General features: G+C 36.2%; 3 protein-coding genes across 3 annotated transcripts; 1 reads left to right on the top strand and 2 right to left on the bottom strand.

Moving 5' to 3' along the window:
- Positions 1-2,115: 2,115 nt before the first annotated feature.
- LOC112174871 (aldehyde oxidase GLOX) lies at positions 2,116-4,072 on the bottom strand. The gene has a single exon (XM_024312702.2). The coding sequence runs from the start codon at positions 3,998-4,000 to the stop codon at positions 2,357-2,359; it is 1,644 nt and encodes a 547-aa protein (XP_024168470.1). The 5' UTR covers positions 4,001-4,072; the 3' UTR covers positions 2,116-2,356.
- Positions 4,073-5,624: 1,552 nt separating this feature from the next.
- LOC112170965 (zinc finger MYM-type protein 1-like) lies at positions 5,625-8,096 on the bottom strand. Its single transcript, XM_024308227.1, has one exon. The coding sequence runs from the start codon at positions 8,094-8,096 to the stop codon at positions 5,625-5,627; it is 2,472 nt and encodes an 823-aa protein (XP_024163995.1).
- An 11,891-nt stretch (positions 8,097-19,987) lies between these two features.
- Positions 19,988-22,267, top strand: LOC121049971 (zinc finger MYM-type protein 1-like). The gene is made up of 2 exons (XM_040508471.1): positions 19,988-21,589; positions 21,671-22,267. The coding sequence occupies exons 1-2, from the start codon at positions 19,988-19,990 to the stop codon at positions 22,265-22,267; spliced, it is 2,199 nt and encodes a 732-aa protein (XP_040364405.1).
- The last annotated feature ends 581 nt before the right edge of the window (positions 22,268-22,848 follow it).

The following is a 22,848-nucleotide window of genomic DNA, read 5'->3' as shown; positions in this document are numbered from 1 at the left end:
AGAGTTTGATCCTTTAGGCTAAAAACAGAGGGACTAGGTACATAAAGGCAATTAGGGTAATTTCCTAGCAGATAAGGAAAGTCGATTTTTTGACCGTTGGGTGATGATGTCAGTAGAAGCGTCTCTCCTCTTTCCTTTTTCTTCTGGGTGAAAGTTCCCTAGCAAATCGATAAGGAAAGGCTCAATTTCTTTTCGACTCCTATTTTTAATTTTTGCTTTTTTGAAAAAAGAAAAAGTTAAAAATTTAGGACATTAATGTTTTTGTTCTTGTCAGTTCTGACCCAAGATGCAAAAATAATGTTTTAGTCTCTCTCGATGATGACGACGAACAATGCCCGGTTGCGCCTTTGGGGATCAACGCTGACATCAGCTGTTGACTGCGAAGATGAAGTATAGATTATTTATTCTGATGAGTTTTAATTTCAGGGTTCTTTGTGAATTTGAGCTTAGACAATTGGTTGAATTTTGGGGTCATGTGGGATCAATTGACAGAGTTTTATCAATCTGGTTTAGCTTAAAGTTTTGAAATTTAGTTAGAAAAAGGTTGAGATTAGGGTCAGGGTTAGGCATGGCCGGAAAAAAAAAAAGGACCAGTTGATTGTATAATCTGTCCTTACATGTGAATCTTGCACATTATGATTGATGGCACTTGTGAATAACTGTTGAGTATGGACAATGATTTTTTGTGAAGCTAACTAATTTGGCATGTAGTATGGAATCAGTATATGATAACAAAAAGCAAAGGTCCACTTATTGAGTTACTACAATTCAACACATGCAGCAATATCAAAATCAGTCAAGGTTTACAACACACACTAGAAAAGTTTCAAGATCATACCAAAAGTAAAGGTCCATTTTCTTCAGTGCATGATTCAGCCAAACAGCTTGACCCCTAATCTGAAGCTTTTATCTAAATTTCAAAGTTAAAGCTATACAGTAATGGATAATGTGGGTACATAAAAAAAATAAACAAAAAATAAAAATTCAATATTCATTAAATATCATAACAGTAAATAATACAAGAGATTGAGAGAATATCTGAAAATATTCATTAATCACAGCATTCAATTTATCTTTTTCATTGAACTCTTATAGTTCAGATATCCAACAACACATCAACAAAACCCAAAACCCAGTATTACATTCTCTGGGAGAGAACGTGGCTACTATTGGCCTATTGCAGTCCTTATCTTTGATCTTTCTAACAAATATAATATACTAAGATGGCAAAAATATCTAACAAATATAATACATTGTTTTGACAGTGAGCCACTTATTCATGACTAATGAAATATTCAATGAGAAAAAGAAAAAAAAAAGGAATTACCGAAAAGTAAAAGTAAAATGCATGAACCTGGTCAAAATGAAAATATATATCGCCATCCTCGAAGCTTCCTTGGACATGAGATTTTCTTTTTTAAGTTCTATAATTAATGAGGTCAAAGAATACAAATCTTATGTCAAGGATTTTGATTGATCGTCTTTAAGCTTACGTAACAACGACAACACCAGTTACTATTGATGGTAAAAGAGAAGCATAGGTAAACTAACAACAATAACTAATACTGATTTTGTGATTGGCATCTGAGTTTGAAGGGGTACGATTCTCTTATATCCCTCGTAGAAATAATGTAGTAGCTCATCTACTAGCTACTCTTGCAGTTGATTGTAATAGGGAATGTGGCTGGCTTGATAATCCCCTGATGGGGTCGCTCTGGCCTTAGCTATGGATGTAACAAATTCTAGCGTTTAATTAAAGTTTTGTTCCGACCAAAAAAAAAGAAAAGAAAAAAAGTAGCAACCTCTTATATTGTAGTTCTTTTTACTATGCTTACATGTTCTACGAGTGTAAGCTTTTTAGTTTATATTTTCGATACTCATATTATGAATTTTCCAAATCAAATTTGAATTTGATGTGTGTTTCGCTCTTGCCAAAATCGAAAGTATTAATCGATATTCGTAAAACTCGCATGCATTATGTAAAAACCTCACGTAATCATTCAAGTTATTAGGACGTGTATACATAGGTTTGATCTAAATCGATCATGAAATTATTGATAAGTGTGAAGGAAACGAATTAATCCTACTGACTTCATTCAGTTTATTCAACTTCACGTGATGTATACAATTTCCATGATACAGTAAATTACAACTTTTTTATTTTTTTTATTTGAAAAGTAGGGATCATCAGATGGTTAAAATGGGGATGCCCAATTGTCATAACCAGGCGTAATGCGATATTGACTACTCATCATATCCCGTTTACAGTAAATTACAACTTCTAAATACTGTAAGAATAATTTATGTAAAAGATGCAAAAACGAAAATTGAGAAAGCAACTGTACCTATACCTATATTACTGAATTTTGACCCAAATGCCCGCACTTGGAATCTGCTGATGAATCACATATACAAGATAATATCCGGAAGGTGCAAGATTACCGGAAGCCGGAGTCGTAACCTGAACTTCAAACTTCAAGTTCCCCAGTGCTCTAACATTTTCGGAAGCAAGAACCACTAGCCTATGGTTCATCGAGAACGAATGCGTAGTAAATGAAGGTGACACCATAGTAACAGACACCGAGTTGAGTGCCATTTTCCCCGTTATCGAAAATTGAATGGCTAGCTTCTTTCCATAACCAACCTTAGCTTGTGATCGAGGTGATAAGATGCTCGGACGTATACTTGCGAATTGCGAGTCCAAGTAATTAGGAGAGAATGCTTCTAAGGCAAGTTCAGTTGGGAAGAGCACGTTTGAGAACTCGTAACGATTATGAGGATTACTGCCTCCAACAAGTACCCTTCCATCACGTAGCAGTACTGCAGTGGAGTGGTACATGCGTGGTATGGTACTAGGGTTTTGTTGCTCGAAGCGTGACCCCACCGCATTGTCGGGCTTGTAAACAACCGGGTTGAGTACAGGGTTCCGCCCGATCTCCCACCCTGCGGCACCTAGTCCGGCACCGTTGATAATTAAAACGTCACCGTTGGGAAGCAACGTCATGTCACCCATGACTCTAGCTAGAGGCATGTCTTCCACAAGCCACTGCGGGTTCGGGTCGGTTATTTTGATCCGAGCGCATGTCTTCAATGCTTCCACGAAGGTTCCCCCTTGGGCACTAACATAAGAGCCTTTGGGAGCTCCACCGCAGACTAAAACCTCAGCTGCCACAGCTTGACCTTTTGAACTCATGAGAGGTAACATCACCGCTGAACCGGTGCTCGGATACGACCTCGGGTCTCCACCGGGTATTGTTGGGTACGTCTTCACGATTTTACCGGCAACATAATCGAATAATATAGCTCTATTGTTGGCGAAGATGAAAAGATTGCCGTCAACGTTGAGAAAAACAAAGGGGTAGAGATTGTTCTCTATGGCATTGCCGTCACTTGTCTCGACAAGAAAAGGCAAACTGTGAGCGTTCATTGTGCCTTCACTTTTGGGGTAAAACTCGTAGTTGAACTGCCGCCGTCCGCCGATGATTATCTGCTTTCCATCTGGCAGAATATGATTGGTGGCGTACCATCTCCGGTTGACTAACCCGAACTCGATCTCTTTCCAGTCACAAGTAGGACACGGATCAAAAACCCTAACCCTTCTCTCTCCGTCGTTGAAACCTCCCGTCTGGACCAGACTTCCGCTGGGGTTTACTGATCCCGAGGAGCACCACGTGTCCGAGTACACGAACAGGGGACGAATTTTGTTAGACGCCACGTCGTACTCTGCCGAGTGAGCCGTGCAGTCGACTTTAAGCGCCGTGTCGTTGGGGTTGTTGCGGCAGACGCCGTCGGGGAGGGAGAGGTTGGATTTTCCGAAGTTGGTGCGGTCGAACATGACGACGCGGTCGTTGTGGAGAAGCTGCATATGCATGGCGGAAATGCCGACGCTTTTCAGAAGCAGCTCCCATTTGCCGCCGCCGGCGTGGGTCAGGGAGAAGAGAAAAGTGGATATGAAGAGGCATGAAACAATGAGATGGGGTAGAGTTGGGCACTTCTTCATGTCGATTTGATTCTCTACTTGGCTTGTTCGTGTTTTGGTCTTAGAATAATTGGTCTATCTGGAAATCGCTTGCTGCTGCGATTTGCTGTGAGTGTATCTGAGATCGCCGCCTTTATATAGTAGTGAGCTTGTGATATGTTGTTTTGTTTTGGTTTGAAAATTAATAAAATAATTCAGTTCAGGGTTTGTACTTTGTAAATGCAAATCGAATTTCTCAGTAGGAATGCTACGTACCTAGCCCGGGAATTTCTCAGTCGGCTAGCCTTAGCTGCTTTATATTCCATTATGGATTTTATATTTACTTTTTCTTGTGTTGGTGATGGAATTCATTTCTTTTTTTCTAGTAGATAAATGTGGAAATGGTCATTACTTTTGATTCTAGAACAAGTACATTCATAATAACTCGTTTTCCGGCAGTGGTCAAAGAAATCGAAACAGTACCTAGTGCTAGCTAGCTGTACAATATTTTCTTGAAACGTGTACGTCCGGATATTACTTAATCTTCATCTTTGATTTCTTTTGGGTAGAAATAACTTTGTATAACATATTGCAATTAATCTTTATAGTATTTTTGAGTATTACATGCAGCTTTGAAGTTAGAGCATTAGTTCATTGTGTGAATTATACGACCAATGATCAGTGGCGGGTTCAAAATTTTTGTCCAGATAGTCTTGTCCTAAGCTAAAGGCGCTTGTTTATATGGGGAATAAGCATGACTGTAAAATCCTTAGCCATATGAATAGTAAATATAGAATTTTTACAATTTGTTTAAAATAACCTATTAAATGACTAAATTAATTTTTATTTTCTTCCCATGTTAAACAACCGATTGTTAGCTTTTCTTCTTTGTTTTTAATAACTCATTAGTTCTGTTTATTAACATTTTTAAATGACCCAATAATTTTGTTTACTTTTTTTTTAAATGACACTTCCAAGCAACCTCGTTTTGGGCAGATTAATTTTGACAAAAGTCGGAACGTTCTGCATTCGGCGATCGCATTCTGTTAGGTAATCGTGGATTATTCTTGTATCTTAATTGATTTTGATCGTGCATTTGATTGTGGTATAACATGGACTTTCAGTTGGACCAGAAATATTCTTCTTCTCTACTGCTCTTTTTAATTTGTCCATCTGATTTGAGAATACACAAGTCTAATCTTAACGTACTAATTCAATGGTTAGGTCACAGTATCACACCGATAGTTTGTCGGTAGTTCCTTGATCAATGAAGATTCCCAACCGCCCTACATGCGAAAAGGAGGATGCACTTCGTCGACATCTTATAATCTAGCAATCTGGTTAATAACGTTTTTAATTCCATGCATGGAAACTTTTATGGTTAAGGTGTGTATAATTCGTGATTAAGATTTTCAATTCCACGTACAGCTAGATATTTGAAGTTAGAGTTTTCAATTGTATGTGTGTATATGTCCAGGGGCGTAGCCAGGAATGACAGAAGGGTTGGGCTAATTTTATACATACAAAAATTTTGCGAATAACTCTTTTTTTTTTTTGAGGTTTGGAACCCAGTGGGAGGCTCATCCTCACGCCTTTATTATTTAAAACATACAATGGGGGGGACATAAAACCAAAACCCCGTAAATTAAAAATTACAAACATAAATCTATCTGAATCGTACCCTCCGAGGCCCACTAACTTCAAATTCAGTAATCACTGAATCATTATCAATACTATCAGCAAAGTCTTTTTCAATGTAGAGAACCATCAAATCATCAAGAAAGTCATCTTCCATCTTATTTCGAAGTCTGTTTTTTATGATGTTCATAGATGAAAATGCTCTCTCTGTTGTTGCTGTAGAAACTGGCAGAGTCAGAACAAGGCAAATCAACCTGTAAATCATAGGAAAGAATGCAGACTTTCTTGATTCAACTAACCACCGACACAAATCAGACACAGAATTTGTGTTGGAAAATCTTGCATCCCTTTGAATATCTGTTAGAAAATACCCACACTCCATGTCTAGAGCATACATATCAGATGATGTAAAATCTTGAGAATAAAACTTCAAAGCAAGATTGCAAACATCTTCAGATTTGAATGAAACAAAATTATCACGAGGATCAAATGTAGCACTGAGAACAAGAAGCTCCAACGAATTATCTTGAAATCTACTATCCAACTCTGCCAACTGAAAATCTATTACAGCATTAAGTATATTGACCCGATAATAATGCTCATTTGTAATATTTTGTTCAGAAGCCCTTATACTTTTCTTGTAAGGAGAAGACATATCCGGCATAATAATATCATACTCACAACAAAATGATGCAACCCTCATAATCAAATTATCCCAACCATCTTCCCTCATATCTTGGAGTTTTGATTTTGTTATTGAAAGAAAGTTTAGAGCATTCAAAATGTCTATGGCTTTTTTTTGCAATGACTGACAAAGAAAGTCAGTAATCCTCATGACATCATGCATCAAAAGCAAGCAAAACACAAAATCAAAACGCTCCATAGCCTTACCTACACTCTTTGCTTCTCCTTGTACTTTATTTGGTCCGTTTGCAACTAATTCTGCAAGAGTTGTTCGGGTGGCTCCAAATAATTTAATCAAACTTGATATAGATCGAAGATGTGAACCCCAACGAGTAGCCCCTGCTCGTTGCAAAGTGCAAGCCTGATTAGCCCCTGTTCCTGTACCAAGTGTACCAGCAGCCACTAACTCTGCAATTTCTTCTTCTCTGATAACTTTTAGTGCTGAATGTCGTTTTGCAGAAGAATCAACAAAATTTACAATGAAGTTTAGAGTAGAGAAAAATTCCCAAATATCATGCACTCCTTTAGCTGCAGCATTTAAAGTCAATTGTAAGCGATGAGCAAAGCAATGCACATAATATGCAGATGGACACTCTTCACGAAACAAAGCTTGTAAACCATTAAATTCACCCCGCATGTTGCTAGCACCATCATATCCTTGGCCACGCATGTTTTCTACCTGAAGATCATATTGAGCAAGCACTTTGGATATTTCATTTTTCAGAGTTTGAGAACAAGTGTCTACAACACTAATAACTTTGAAAAACCGTTCTCTAATAAACCCATAACAATCAACAAATCGAAGAATGATAGCCATTTGCTCCCTATTAGATGCATCAACCGCTTCATCAACTAGGATACAAAATTTGGCATCTCCCACTTCCTCACGAATCTTGGTTCTAACTTTGTTGGCAAGAATATTGGCAATTTGTCTTTGAATCTCTGGAGAAATATACTTAGCATTTCCAGGAGCATTTTCTAAGACTTTTTGAACTTCTATATTCATTCTTCCAAAAGACTTCCTTACTGCATTGAAATTTCCACTATTGGATGAATCAATGGATTCATCATGCCCTCTAAAAGCACATCCTTGGTGGGCTAACAACCTTACACTCTCTATAATAGTAATAAGTCGAAGTCGGTTATTTGCTACTTCTTGTGATGATTGTGTGCTAATCACTCTCTCAATATGCTTAGATGGGTTTCTTAGTGTCTCCCACTTATGCATGGCAGCATTATGTGGGGAATTTAATCCTCCCACGTGACCAAGAATGCCAGACTGTTTGGACATAACATTCTTCCAACCTTGAAACCCACACTCAGTGAATGCTGGATGGTGGGATGGATAACTATCAAAGAGGAAACACGGGAAGCAATATGCTTTGTCCAACTCTTCGGAATACTCAAGCCAAGGCCAATCTTTGAACCATTTGGCATTAAATTTTCGACCTTGACCTCCATCAAAAGAAGGTGGATACTTGCTTAACTGAGGTTGATATGGTCCTAAGACCACATAAGCTCTTCGAATATTGTCACGCTCATTCAAATGATACTTGCATATTGGAAGTCGTATTCCTGGATCACGCTCAAGAGAACTAACATCAACATTTTCTTCTATCTCAATTCTTTCATCACGACACTCTTCTAGTGGACTAGGTGGAGCAGTGTTTATAGGAACATCATTCACAGAATTCTCAGTCGCATTTCTACTCCCACTCCCACTCCCAATTTCATTCCCAGTACCACTTGATGGAGTGTCACTTGTAAACCATGAAAGAATATTTTTGTACCGCTTGGGTTTTCGGCAATCCGTCATTTTATTCAATACCTATAATATATATACATACATTTCAATATAACAATTAACACAATGCATTACCCATCAGCAACAACCCGATACAGAGATCCATTCCCAATTATCAACCCATCATCAACAACCCACCAATTATCAACCCATCATCAACAACCCATTACCCATCAGCAATGACAATCAATTATCAAACATTCAACAACATAACAACCCATTCCCACTACAGCAATGACAATCAATCAACCAAAAATCCAAAACATTCTCAACTCCCAATTATCAACAACAACCCATCAGCAATGATAATCAATCAACAAAAATCCAATACCTGGGATTTGGAACTCTTAAAGGCTGGAAGGGGGAAGCAAATGGGGACAGCGCCACTGCACCACAGCCCACGGGGGAGAACCGAAGAAGGGGAGAGCTGAGACTCCTGAGAGTCGACCTACATCATCTGGGAATATCCCACACAATCAATCACAGCCTGATCAATCAAACAAAAATCCAAAACATTCCCAAATCCCAATTATCAACCCATTACCCATCATCAACAACCCATCAGCAATGATAATCAATCAACAAAAATCCAATACCTGGGATCTGGAACTCTTGAAGGCTGGAAGGGGGAAGCAAACGGGGACAGCGCCACTGCGCCACAGCCCACGGGGGAGAACCGGAGAAGGGGAGAGCTGAGACTGAGAGTCGACCTACATCATCTCAGATTGAAGCCTTGAAGGAGTCGCACTGCGACTGCCGCAGAAGCGCAGTGGATCCGTGGAGGTGGGCCGTGGGCAGGTGGCTCGGTGGCGGAGGAGGTGGCTCAGGCGTGGAGCGGTGGAGGTGGCTTGGCGGACTGCCGGAACTAGCAAATCGACCTGGAACTCTGGAACTCTGGAAGGCTGGAAGGGGGAAGCAACACAGCCCACGGGGGAGAAACCGGAGAAAGGGGAGAGCTGAGAATCGACGCAGAAGTATATATATATTTTTTTTTTTATTGGGCTATACCCATACTTGATCGATTTTGGGCCAAATTTTCCCTTGGGCTGTAGCCCAAGTAGCCCTTGTCTTGGCTACGCCCCTGTATATGTCTGTAATTGAGATTTTCAATCCTATACATAGAATCTTGTAGCGAGTTTTTAATTGCTTGCACGTATACGTCTCTATATAGACACTTATAATTAGATTTTTTTTAATTAAGAAAATTCTATCCATATCTCCTAAATTAGTACGTAGACCTCCAATGATTTTTAAAATATTCTAATTCCAACTTTATCATTCAATAAAATTGAAGAAAAAAAATAAAAAATTGCAGTTATACCGTGCATGCAGACCTCTTTCGACCTGCTATGAAATGGCTTCACATTCTAAGATTGTTATGAGGGGGCATGCATACGCAATGGTTTCAGTATCTAAACTTTTGGAAATTGAATCCACTATAACCACCGGTAAACCACCCATTGGAATCGACCTCAGTTGAGATCTTGAGAATATTAGGAACAGTCACGTACAGACTTTAAACTCATACAGGCAATGTGCATGTGTTTGTCCAATCAAGAATTAGGAATCAAGATTTGCTATTTACCTGATTACGTACAACCCAGTTTCTCTTGTTTGCATGAATAAAGCAATTAATGTCAGAGTGATGTTGGTAACATCATAATGTGGATAACGCCACTAGCGGTGGCTGGGCCTGGCTCTGCTGCACAATATGGTGGTGGGTGGCAGGGCCGGTCCTGAAGTTATGGAGGCCTGGAGCAAAAATCTAATTGAGGCCTTACTAATTCCAACATAAAAAAATATATTATAAAAACTTGGTCAAATTAATATAACAAGGCAAATAAAAATAATATATAAGAATGAAAAATAATATGATTCTGTAATAATCAAGATTGAACATAATAGATAGGAAAATGAGCAGAAAAAGAAATGAAAAGACATGATAATGTAAAAAGGAAAAGCAAATAAATGAAAAAAACATAGATAAAAGAACATAATAGATAGGAAAATGAGCCGAAAAAGAAATGAAAAGACATGAGAATGTAAAAAAGAAAAGCAAAAAAATGAAAAAAACATAAATAAAAGAGAGATTACTACAGATCGAATACAGGTCATGGGTGAAAAATGGACAGTGACTTAGCCAACTGGACTACTTCACGAATCATATAATTGTTTGTATATGTTATATACACATATTCTGAGATCTGAGGCCTCTCGAAATTGGAGGCCTAGTGCGACCGCACCACTTGCCCTACCTCAGGGCCGCCCCTGGTGGGTGGTTTAGAGGTGGAAGAAGAGAAGAAGGTTAAAAAAGGCATAATCGGAAGTTTAATGTGGAAAATTGAAGTATGAGGTTGAAATATTAATTTTTTAGGTATCTATGCGTGTACATGAATGATAAAGTAATTTAAAGTTCACATCCAAAATCAATTGATAATGGAATGAGTAACTTAAATTCTTATAAACTTATATGCAAGGTTCACATTTTCTCATGTGAGATCTATGCTCTCATTTCTCAACATGATTAAGATTTTTAATTCCTCTTGACCTAACTCATTCACTATCTTACAATGTTTGACTAATCACAAAATCTTTATACTTCACAAAGTTAAGTTAATTAAGGAAGATATGTTTGTTACTCAAGGATTCATGAGAATTTCTAAATGTGGATATGTAAAGACAAATAGCTGACGACAACAATTAACATAGGATTCAAAAAGGAGGTAGTCATTCTTAAGTGAAGTTTTATCAAGTTTGCTGACCCGTCACTACTAATGAACAGAATCAAAAACGACTTTGAAGCCAACTCATTACAACCTGCATATTAATCAAAAACTAATTTTATTGTCGTTTCCATACACCAACCCAAAAGTTTGATCGGCTTAATTTGTAGCTTGATATGTTAGGCATCTGTGGCTGTCATATTCCAAAGCCTCAAGCTTGGATTTGCTAGGTCTCATCATATGGCCCTTGGGCCCAAAGCCCGGCAAGCCTGTAGGGTTGAAGTTCGGCTCAGCCCTTCCATTAGGGCTGGCCGGCCCGACCCTTTCTCAAATAGGATAGGGTATGGGTCATATAAATGAAACCCGGCTCTACCCTAAAAGCCCGGCCCTAACCCAGCCCTAAAATTTAATTTAATTTAATTTTTGTTATTTTCTATACATGTGTATAAAACTATAGAACTTGTATTGAATTATATGAATCTGTAATATTGGAAAATGGGTCATTTAATTGTCTGTCCGTTTGAGGCCCAAAGGTATGAAGCCCAACTCCAGGAGTCCAACTCAAGTCTCCAAGAGGGTAAAACCTAGACGATGTCGAGGTCTTCAAACAAAAGAGACGACCACATCCGCCTCTCTCTCAAAACCCTCTTCCTTCAGACAGCAAACCTATACTCCTTCGCCGCCAGTGGTGACGGCAACTTGCTTGTTCAGGCCTAGAGAGACGAACGCGGTGTGGATGCTTTGCATCACCGGGAGGAGGTTGCCCATCATCGTCGTGTCGTTTAAGGTTCCCAGTCATAGCTCTGCATCTACCGTCAAAGCACACTGTTTTCGACGCACAAGGTGAGGACATCATTTCCGATTTTTGTTTCTTCTGGGTTTGAATCTCTCTCCCTTTCTCTCTCTCTCTCAAAATCTCACACTTTTTTGGTTCTTCCGGATCAAGAATTCTTAGATCGAAAACAGAGAGACCGGAGATCTCCTCAGAGCTGTAAAACTGGTTGTTCTGATTGATGGGTCTAAGGATTCGGTTCATGAAACTGCGGATAATGGGCTTGAGTCAGCTTTCAATCGATTAATAGGTAATGAACATGAATTTCAATTTACTAGTTTTGGTTTGAATGATGCTAATTCGTTGTTTTGTTGGCTGCAAAGTTAGTGGCTTGTGTCTGGCCTTTCGGTTGAGAGAGAGATGGAAGAAGAAGACTCCCAGATTGGTTAATATGTTTGCTGTGCATGTCTGGCTATATTTAATTAATATGTTTCTGCGACATTGTAATTCACACTATTATAATTGAGATGTTGGAATAGTCATCTTCTGTTTTTGAGAGAATTATTAATCATCCAATCTTAGAGCAGATGAACTTAGGCAATTGGTGTTATTCAGATTCAGATTACTATATTGAAGCTTAAGATTCAGATCAATTTCAAACTGAAAGGGTTATAAGTGATTTTCTAGATGAAATGCAGTGGTTGGTAAATTGTGCAATTGCAGCAATGCATTCTCGTTTAATTTTTTTTTTTTAAGTGTTATTCACTTTGAGAGCCTGGCCCGGCCAGTTCGATCCTTGCGAGATGGGCCTTAAGGGTGGGTAAGGGCTTACATATTGAAGCCCCAGCTCGGTCCAGCCCTGCCCGGCCTTAATTTTCGTTGACTTGGTTAAAGTCCAGCCAGGGCTGGCCCTACCCTAAATTGCCCCAGCTCGGTCCCCTGCCCGGCCTTAATTTTCGTTGACTTGGTTAAAGTCCAGCCAGGCCTGGCCCTAAGCCCTAAAATTTAGGGTAGGGCCAGCCCTAGCCCGGCCTATGATGACCCCTAGCTTAAGCAATTGGTCCACCCTGGCATGGCCTCATTTATGTTTGCCCATTTTGGCTCAAGAAGCTTATTGCTTAATTGTCTGCGAAGTAATCATAATTTTCTTTTAGGGTGAAGAAAGATGTCCTATTTTGAAAAGGTGAATACTGCATGTTAGTTCAATTTTCGTTTGGCTTTCGGTGCTGACAATCTAGAAATTAAGAACAACAGATCGATTAATTCTACATTTAAGTCTTTTTTGACAAAGCATGCATCTGCGCGCGATAAGTAAAGCGATATATATTTGATCAATTTTTGGGTTAAAATATGGGGACGATAAAAATAAAACTACAAAGACATGATTAATGCATTTCCTATAAGATCATACCGATTGCACAACAATAGATATGAACTAGCTATTATATGTTGTATGCATCAGTTAATGTAAATGAGCTATTTTGAATTCAAATGTAAATACATTAACCAAGATATATAAACTTATTAAGTAATCGAATTAAGTTTATATATTAGAATATCTGTTAAAGAATTTCAAATTCAAATGTGTGGTTATTCAGACAAATCTATTAGGAAGTTATTTTGACAGTTCCTTGATGGAAGGAACTGCCATGTAACTACTGTGTTGAACAACTTTATAAATAAAGTGGAATTTGTATTTGATCCCTGCTAGAACATAAAACACTCTCATTGAGTTTGTCCCATCAAGCAATAAAGAGAGATACAGTGTGTATCTAGGAGAAGATCAGATAGATAACGGCAGCAGATCACCAGATGGATAACGGCAGCAATCCACCAAGTTAGTTTTATGATTTTATTTCATAACATTGATCTAACATTTGAGATAGTATACTTGAGTTATATGTTTATGTTTCATATTGAATCTAACAATTGGTATCAGAGCAACTATGCTCAGATTTAGATCAATGCTTATTATAATGCAAATCTATATATATCCTGGGACTTGATGATAACGTGTTATTGTTCGTATAAATATATCTGCATATCAATTAAATACAAAGAGATAGTGAATTTTACTGCTGTTATCTGTATAAACTGAGTATTGTTTTTATCGAATTATATAATTATTATTTGTTATATATATACATGTGAAAATTGTATCTAACTTCATAAACTACTGCATATTTCATGTAGATTCATATTGCTGCCAAAGTAGCCATGATTATACTGATATATGCAATAGGCTAAATAGAATTTTTTTTTCTAAATGTGTTCTGCATATGTATTCAATGCTATCAAAATAGCTGTAATGTATATTTATGAACATACATTCACAGAAGAAAACATGAAGAAAACTTAAAAGTTTAAATTAAAATCTAACTTCCAAAGCGTTTGGATATCAAGATTAGACTTTTTAGTTTAACATATATTTGATAATAAACATTCATAAATATATCGTTAGAGATAAGTGTATCACAAATGATACCAGCATCTTGAACATGATATATGTTTATTTATCTATCTGTATGTGATTCATTTAAAATGTTTATTCTATATGAATTAACATTTGGGATATGCATATAATTCTAGTATATAGTCAGACTGGAATATATGATGAATGACTGATTTAGATTAATTTCATCCAACTATGCATTTTCTAATGAGCATTAATCAAATTAACACAATGGAGATAATGACAAGTTTGACTCAAAATCAATAAGTTCATATTTTATTGGTTATTCAGAGAAGTCAAAAGGATTCAAATTTTACTGTCGTTTAAGGATCAACAGAATTTTTGAGACACATAGAGCAACCTTCTATGATGAAATGTTTGATCAGAATGAAGATGTAAGTGAAGGGACCAGTGTTGATCAAATGTATAACAACATGGATGATTGGTTCATTTTTCCAGAATTTGTGCCACCTGAAACACGGATGATTAGTGAAGCACTTATACCAATAGCACAAGTTGAAAATCAATCTCAAGCAGTCAATTTTGGAAATCAAAATTATCCAAACGATGATGGTCAGAACAGTGAAAATGCATAAATCCCAGCAGCAGAAGCACATGAAGTCTTGAGAAGATCAGAAAGATCAAGAAAATCTGCAATATCCAATGATTATCATCTATATTTGACTGCAATTGAGTTTGATTTGGGGGAAGAAAATGATCTTGTTTCATTGAAAGAAGCTATGCAATCTAATAACAGCCACAAATGGAAGTTAGCAATGGAAGATGAACTGCAAAGCATGTCAAAGAATGGAGTTTGGACATTAGTAGATAGAACTGCAAATTTGAAACCAATTGGCTGCAAATGGGTTTATAAAACAAAAAGGGATGCAAATGGCAAGATTGAAAGATACAAAGCTAGGCTTGTGGCAAAAGGATACAATCAGAAGGAGGGTATAGATTACAATGAGACTTTTTCACCAGTCTCAACTAAAGATGCCTTAAGAGTTATAATGGCTTTGGTTGCACATTACAATCTAGAATTGCATTAGATGGATGTTAAGACAGCATTTTTAAATGGAGACTTGCAAGAAAACATCTACATGCTTCAACCAGAAGGGTCTAAAATTGCATTAGATGGATGTTAAGACAGCATTTTTAAATGGAGACTTGCAAGAAAACATCTACATGCTTCAACCAGAAGGGTTCATTGAGGATGAAAAGAAAATCTGCAAACTCAACAAGTGCATCTATAGACTCAAATAGGCATCCAGACAATGGTACTTAAAATTTTGCTGCTGTGATTTCAGATTTTGGCTTTGAAGAAAATAAATTAGATGAGTGTGTGTACTGCAAGGTTAGTGGGAGTCATTTCATATTTCTAATTTTATATGTGGATGATATCTTATTAGCCAGCAACAATATTGGTTTGCTGAAAGACACAAAAGAATTTTTGATGAAGAACTTTGACATGAAGGATATGGGGGAAGCTCACTATGTACTTGGAATAGAAATCAGCAGAAACATAAATCAATGCATGTTGGGGTTATCACAAAAGAATTACGTAGATAAGATGCTGCTGAGATTTGGTTTAGAAAAATGCAGATCAGGAAGTGCTCCTGTTTCTAAAGGTGATAAGCTGCACAAATGGCAATGTCCTCAAAATGTTCTAGAGAGAAAAACCATGGAGAATGTACCTTATGCTAGATTGGTTGGAAGTCTCGTGTATGCACAGGATTGTACCAGGCCAGATATAAGTTTTGTTGTTAATATGTTGTCCAGATCGATATCAATCAAATGCTGGACATGAACATTGGGTTGCTGGAAAGAAAGTTTTGAAATATTTGAAATCTACCAGAGATCACATGCTGGTATACAAAAGGATTGAAGATCAAGAATTGAAAGTGGAATGTTATACAGATGCTTCATACAAACAAGACTTGGATGACTTGAAATCAACATCTGGATATATTTTCATGTTTGCTGGCGGAGTTATCTCATGGAAGACTAATAAGCAATCATTAACTGCTACTTCAACCTTTCAAGTAGAATGCATTGTAATATTTGAAGCTATTGCACATGCTTTGTGGTTGAGAAATTTTATTTCAAGAATGAAAGTGGTGGATTCAATTGAAAGGCCATTGACCATTTACTGTGACAATGCAACTGCTGTGTTCTTTTCAAAGAACAACAAAAGGACTTCTAGATCTAGAAACATTGATGTTAAGTATTTCTCTGTGAGAGAAAGTATGAGAGACAATGAAGTAGAGGTGACCAAAATAGGTACAAAAGACCAACTTGCAGATCCATTGACCAAAGCATTGCCAGTTTCTGTGTTCATCAGACATGTGGAAAATATGGGAGTTTTAGGCAGTATTGATGGTTAGTTATGTATTTCACTAAGTTACTAGTATGTATTGCAACTATTTAGTAATGCATTGTTATTAATCATATCAGTCATTATCAAGTTCATTCATATAATTTTGAATGAAATTGTTTTATTCAAATATAGTACTGCATAATTTAGCATGTATATACATTTAGACGTTGCTGATTTCACATAAGCAAATATGCAGTTTGAATAACTCCATCAGGATCACTAATGCTTGTGAAAGTCGATTATTACATAACAAGCATGATCACACTTGAGGTAATCCATGTAATTTTGATTACTATGATGTGATTATAAAAGACTGGCAACTTGCTAATTTGTCATTCTCTTCTATGATTCAGCTTAGTAAATCTTAATTGACAGGGTTTTGTAAAACAGATAGTATTTTTGAATTCAAGTGCACAATTAAGAAATAGGTTATTTACATGGTATATATACATCATACAATATCTAGTTCAGTGGGAGATTGTAAGATCATACCGATTGCACAACAATAGATATGAACTAGCTATTATATGTTGTATGCATCAGTTAATGTAAATGAGCTATTTTGAATTCAAATGTAAATACATTAACCAAGATATATAAACTTATTAAGTAATCGAATTAAGTTTATATATTAGAATATCTGTTAAAGAATTTCAAATTCAAATGTGTGGTTATTCAGACAAATCTATTAGGAAGTTATTTTGACAGTTCCTTGATGGAAGGAACTGCCATGTAACTACTGTGTTGAACAGCTTTATAAATAAAGAGGAATTTGTATTTGATCCCTGCTAGAACATAAAACACTCTCATTGAGTTTGTCCCATCAAGCAATAAAGAGAGATACGGTGTGTATCTAGGAGAAGATCAGATAGATAATGGCAGCAGATCACTAGATGGATAACGGCAGCAATCCACCAAGTTAGTTTTATGATTTTATTTCATAACATTGATCTAACATTTGAGATAGTATACTTGAGTTATATGTTTATGTTTCATATTGAATCTAACATTTCCGACAAAACGAGCTTCAGCTAGCAAATTAACAATTTAACTACCTAACAGATGAGAATGAGACTTGCTTAATCCATAGTTGCAATATTAATTAGTACTAGACGACATCATGTTTCAGTCTTTCGATCTTCGATCTTGTTGGTTACATCTTTTCGAATCAGTTTATAATTTATATCTTTTTCTTTTCTGATCTTATTCTTGCAATAATTAACAATCGATCTGGCTAATTTTGTCAACTCCTGCATGTCTTCTGGATATTATACACACACAGACACGCACATATTTATATATAAGCCTTCTGGTCAATTCATTACAGTATCAATGTACGGGATTATTATACTCATGTATGCATCAGGCGATCTGTGACATTATTAGTCCATGACATTCTTTGAATTGTCTCATATTCTCTGTTTGAGCTTCTGTGTTTGCTTTGTTAGTTTCATCAGCACCTATCTCTTTCAATTCCCAATCATTTTTCTTGTTGGTGTTCTAATATTCTAAACCATATATGTATGCAAGTCAATTAGTCAAAACATATCCTCTTTTAAATTTTTCCCAGTCATTTTTCTTGGTAGTGTTGTAATATTCTAATTAAACCATATACATATGCAAGTCAAAACATATGACTCATGAATCTAGAAACCCAGGGGCACTTAACCATTTGGATGAGGACAATGCAAACTAATGTTGAAACGAAATAGCTAAATACTGCTGCAAGAAATTGATATGTATTTTTTTTATGAGGATTGACGACCCAGAAAACATTTGCTTTCTTAATTTCAAATATAGATACAACACGTTTCCTAAATGATTAATGTTATATTACATCTCAATCAAATGCATCATTTTCACAAAATGTACAAGTTAGCAATTTTTCATAAAACCAAAAGAAAATAAGAAAATGAAGAAAAGTCGGCATTTCTTTATTTTCCTCGTTTAGGGGCACTGTTAGGTTCACTTTGCTTTCGCTTTAAAAATAACCAGAACTAGAATGTGTCAGGTATGCACAATATTTCCACCCAACCATTGAATGCTCGACTTTATGAAGAAATTAAGGACATCAGGCTACAATACCCTCCCGTATCCCATACCTTTTATTTTTATTTTTTTAATATATAACAATTTAATATAATGGTAACATGATGAATTGGTCATCAGGTTACCCATTCAAATTTTTACACATGGCAATTTAAAAAAAAAATATTACCAATTTAACAACACATTTATCATCAATTTGTAATATTGTCTATATACCAGTAAATATTATCCTAAATGGAGTAAATACCAAAATGTTTACCCCAGTTACACAATCGAGAACTATATTATGTGAATGAGGACACATGCTCTATTTGGTATAAATATGAAGATTTACCGCTTGTACAACACAATCGTCGTCAGTTTTATAAAATGGTTCATAAATTGGTAAATGTTGTCTTAGACTTGTAATTACCACAGACACAGGGCCGGCCCTGGGTATAGGCCCAGCAGGCTTGTGCTTATAGCCCCCAAACTTCATGGGCCCCCAAAATTAAATCAAGTTATATATATATATATATATATATATATATGTAAAAAAAAAAAAAAAAACTGGAGACATCTATAGATATATTGTTGTTCACTTCTTCTTAGACGCAGCTACTCGTCGTCTCGTTCTTCCCCCTCACTTCTCCATAATCCCAATTTCTCACATCTCTAACCTAACAGAGTAACAGGTAATTCATCATCATCATCGATTCATCGTCGCCCGGTAGCCAATAATCATCATCATCTGCAATTAGAATTTTGATTTTCTTGTTCTTCTTCTGTTAGTTGTTGTTTTATTGATTTTCTGAATTTCTAGCAGATTTGGGAATTGGGGCAATTGACATTTGGCAAGAAGGATTTTTGAGACTACTCAGAGTCTCAGACCAGCACCGAAATTTCGTTGGGTAAGTCTAATCATTCTTTGCAAATCCAACTTTTCAATGAATCAATGATTAAGTTTTTTGAGTCTGTTTTCTTTACTTTTTTCCCTTGTTTGATTCGACTGAAGATCATAACTAATTATGAAATATGATATAAATGCATCCTTGATTCTTTGTTAATTGTTAATGGAATGGGTAACTGGTACTAGTGCCGTAGTGCATCCTTGATTCCTTTTTTTTTTTTCTTTGGTATGCACAGAAGACAAATCTAGCACTCTTCTTATTTTACATATATCATGAATATATGATCAGCCTTCTTTGTTATAGTCATCATATTTTAGTCATTATATATATATATATATATGCTAAATTTTGAAGCTTTTTGGGGGACCAAAATAGTTTGTTTACTGTGCAGACGAATATTTTTGTTGAGTGAGCTAAATTTTTGTCTTTTGCAGGTTATAATATTATGGCTCCAATTAGAAAATATCCTTCTGGTGCTCAAAAAAGAAAAGAGAAGCAAAAGAGAGATGCATTAGTTAAGCTTCAAGCCGGATCTCTTAGTAAGTACTTCAACACAAATAATAAACAAGCACAGACTTCAGCTGATCCAAAAATATGTGAGAATGAGAATGAGAAGGATGTTGAAGAACATGATCAGTTAATGAATGAAAATGAGAGTGCAGAATCAAGTCAAGGTCTTAATGCCAATGAAAATGGTGATATTCCTATAAATGATAGTGGTGGTATGGACGAACCAAATCTTCCAGTGAATGAGGAAGAAAATATCATTGTTGAAGATGATCAAAACAAAGATTCAAGTGCAGAATTTGACTTTCCATTTGACGTTGATGATCCAGGAAATTGGGATAAGATTAAACAAAATGTCAGAGATTTTTTAGTTGAAAGAGGTCCTAAAAGAGAGAATGATCTTACCTTTCCGGTTGATGACTTGGGGAGACATTTCAGTCCCACACATTATTTTCGTGTCTTTCCTAATGGTGAAAAGAAGAACATGAGGTGGTTGATTTACTCAGTTTCGTTAGACAAGGTATTTTGCTTTTGTTGTAAATTGTTCAAGCAAGACCACAACAAGACTTTATTGGGTCAATTTGCTAATGAAGGATTGAATGATTGGAAAAATATGAGTGCAAGGCTTGCAAGCCATGAAAGAAATAGTCAACACATCAGTTGCTTTACTAGTTGGATTGAGCTGGAAACAAGATTGAAAAAGAATGCAACAATTGATCAAGCTGTGGAAGAACAAATAAAGAAGGAGAGAGAACATTGGAGACAGGTACTCTTGAGAATCCTAACTGTTGTGAAAAGACTTTCGAAAAATAATTTGGCATTTCGTGGGGATAATGAGAAAGTGTATGAGGAGAACAATGGGATTTTCTTACAAGTGATTGAGATGATTGCTGAATTTGATCCGGTGATGCAAGAACATGTTTGGCGTATTTTAAAAAAAGAAACTCATTACCACTACTTGAGTCACAAGATCCAAAATGAAATGATTCAGCTATTAGCAAATGAGGTAAAAACTTCCATCATTGCAACGATCAAAGAAGCAAAGTACTTTTCAGTTATTCTTGATTGCACTCCAGATGCAAGTCATAAGGAACAAATGTCTCTTGTTGTCCGTTATGTTGATATTACAGCAAGTCCGATTGTGGTAAGAGAATTCTTTTTGGAATTTTTAAAGGTGGATGATACATCGGGGCTTGGACTATTTAATGAGCTTGTAAATGCACTGAACACTCTTACACTTGATATTGGTGATATACGAGGACAGGGATATGACAATGGCTCTAATATGAGAGGAAAACACAAGGGTGTGCAGAAGAGACTTCTTGAGGTAAATCCTAGAGCATTATATACGCCTTGTGGTTGTCATAGTTTGAATCTTGCAATTTGTGATATGGCTAATTGTACTCCTAAGGCTGATTATTTTTTTGGAGTGGTACAACGAATATATTCATTCTTCTCATCTTCTACAAAGCTGTGGCAAGTTTTCAGGGATCATGTGGAAGGTCTCACTCTTAAACCATTGTCTGAAACTCGATGGGAAAGTCGTGTTGAAAGTGTAAAAGCATTTAGATACCAAGCTCCCCAAATAAGAGATGCGTTAGCTTACTTGGCAAAAAATGGTGATGATTCCAAAACGAGGTCTGATGCCGAATGCATGGCAACATATGAAATGGAGAATTTTGAATTCTTGTTCGGCATGGTTATTTGGTATGATTTGTTGCTTGCTATCAATACTGTCAGTAAAATTCTTCTAACTGAAGACATGCATATTGATATTGCTATCGAAGAATTGGAAAAGCTTATTTAATTTATGCAGAACTATAGAGAAACTGGATTTGATGAGGCCTTGACCATAGCTAAAAAAATTGCAAGTGAGATGAAAATTGAAGCCATATTCCGTGAAAAGAGAACGATTAGAAAAAAGAAGCATTTTGATGATAGCGACAATGAAGAAGAGGTGACACAATCAACTTTAGAATCATTTAAGGTTGGTTACTTTTATTATATAATTGATCAAGCTCTTTCTTCACTTCAAAGTAGGTTTGAACAATTTAAGAAATATGAAGAAGACTTTGGATTTTTATTTAAGTTGGAGAAGTTGAAGTCTACAGATAATAAAAGTTTGATGAACTATTGTATGAATCTTGAAGATTTATTGAAGGATGGTGATGTTTTTGACATTAATGGAAGTGACCTATTTTCTGAGTTGAGGTACTTGAAAGGAGCAATACCAAAAGAAACAAAAAGGGCAGTTGGAGTATTGAACTACTTGAAGCAAATGGATGGTTGTTACCCAAATGCTTGGATTGCTTACAGAATTTTGTTAACCATACCGGTTACTGTTGCCTCTGCTGAGAGAAGCTTTTCAAAATTGAAGTTGATCAAATCTTATCTTCGATCAACTATGTCATAGGAAAGACTGAATGGTTTAGCAATGTTATTGATTGAAAAAGATTTAGTTGAAAAGCTTGAATATTCAAGCTTAGTTGAAACTTTTGCGGCTAAGAATGCAAGAAGGGTAATTTTTCAGTAATAACAATATTGATTTTTGTAATTTTGAGTTCTTTACTTGAACTAATATAGTATTTTGGCAAATGATATTGGGATTGCTATATTGCTGTGTTACTAGTAATTGTATATTGTTTAAACTTACCAACTTACTTTTAAAGCGAGAAAAAATTGTGAATATATTTTAAGTTGGGGAGCCCCATTTTTGTTTTTCGCCTTGAGCCCCTAAAAACTCAGGGCCGGCCCTGCACAGACAGGACATTTATTACAACATTTTTAATCATTTGTCCTTATATTTGTAATAAGTCTTGTCAGAGATGTAATTATTTTCTCAATGAGAAAGATTACACAAGATACCACTCAATTACACATTCGAGAACTATATTACGTGAATGAAGGCACATTCTCTATTTGGTATGAAATACAAAGATTTACCACTTGTACAACACATTTATCGTCAATTTTGTAAAATAAAACAGTTCATAA

The sequence above is a fragment of the Rosa chinensis genome, chromosome 6, assembly GCF_002994745.2.
Source record: "Rosa chinensis cultivar Old Blush chromosome 6, RchiOBHm-V2, whole genome shotgun sequence".
NCBI lineage: Eukaryota > Viridiplantae > Streptophyta > Magnoliopsida > Rosales > Rosaceae > Rosa > Rosa chinensis.
Note: the sequence above shows the minus strand (reverse complement) of the source record. Positions and strands in the feature narration are given on the sequence as shown.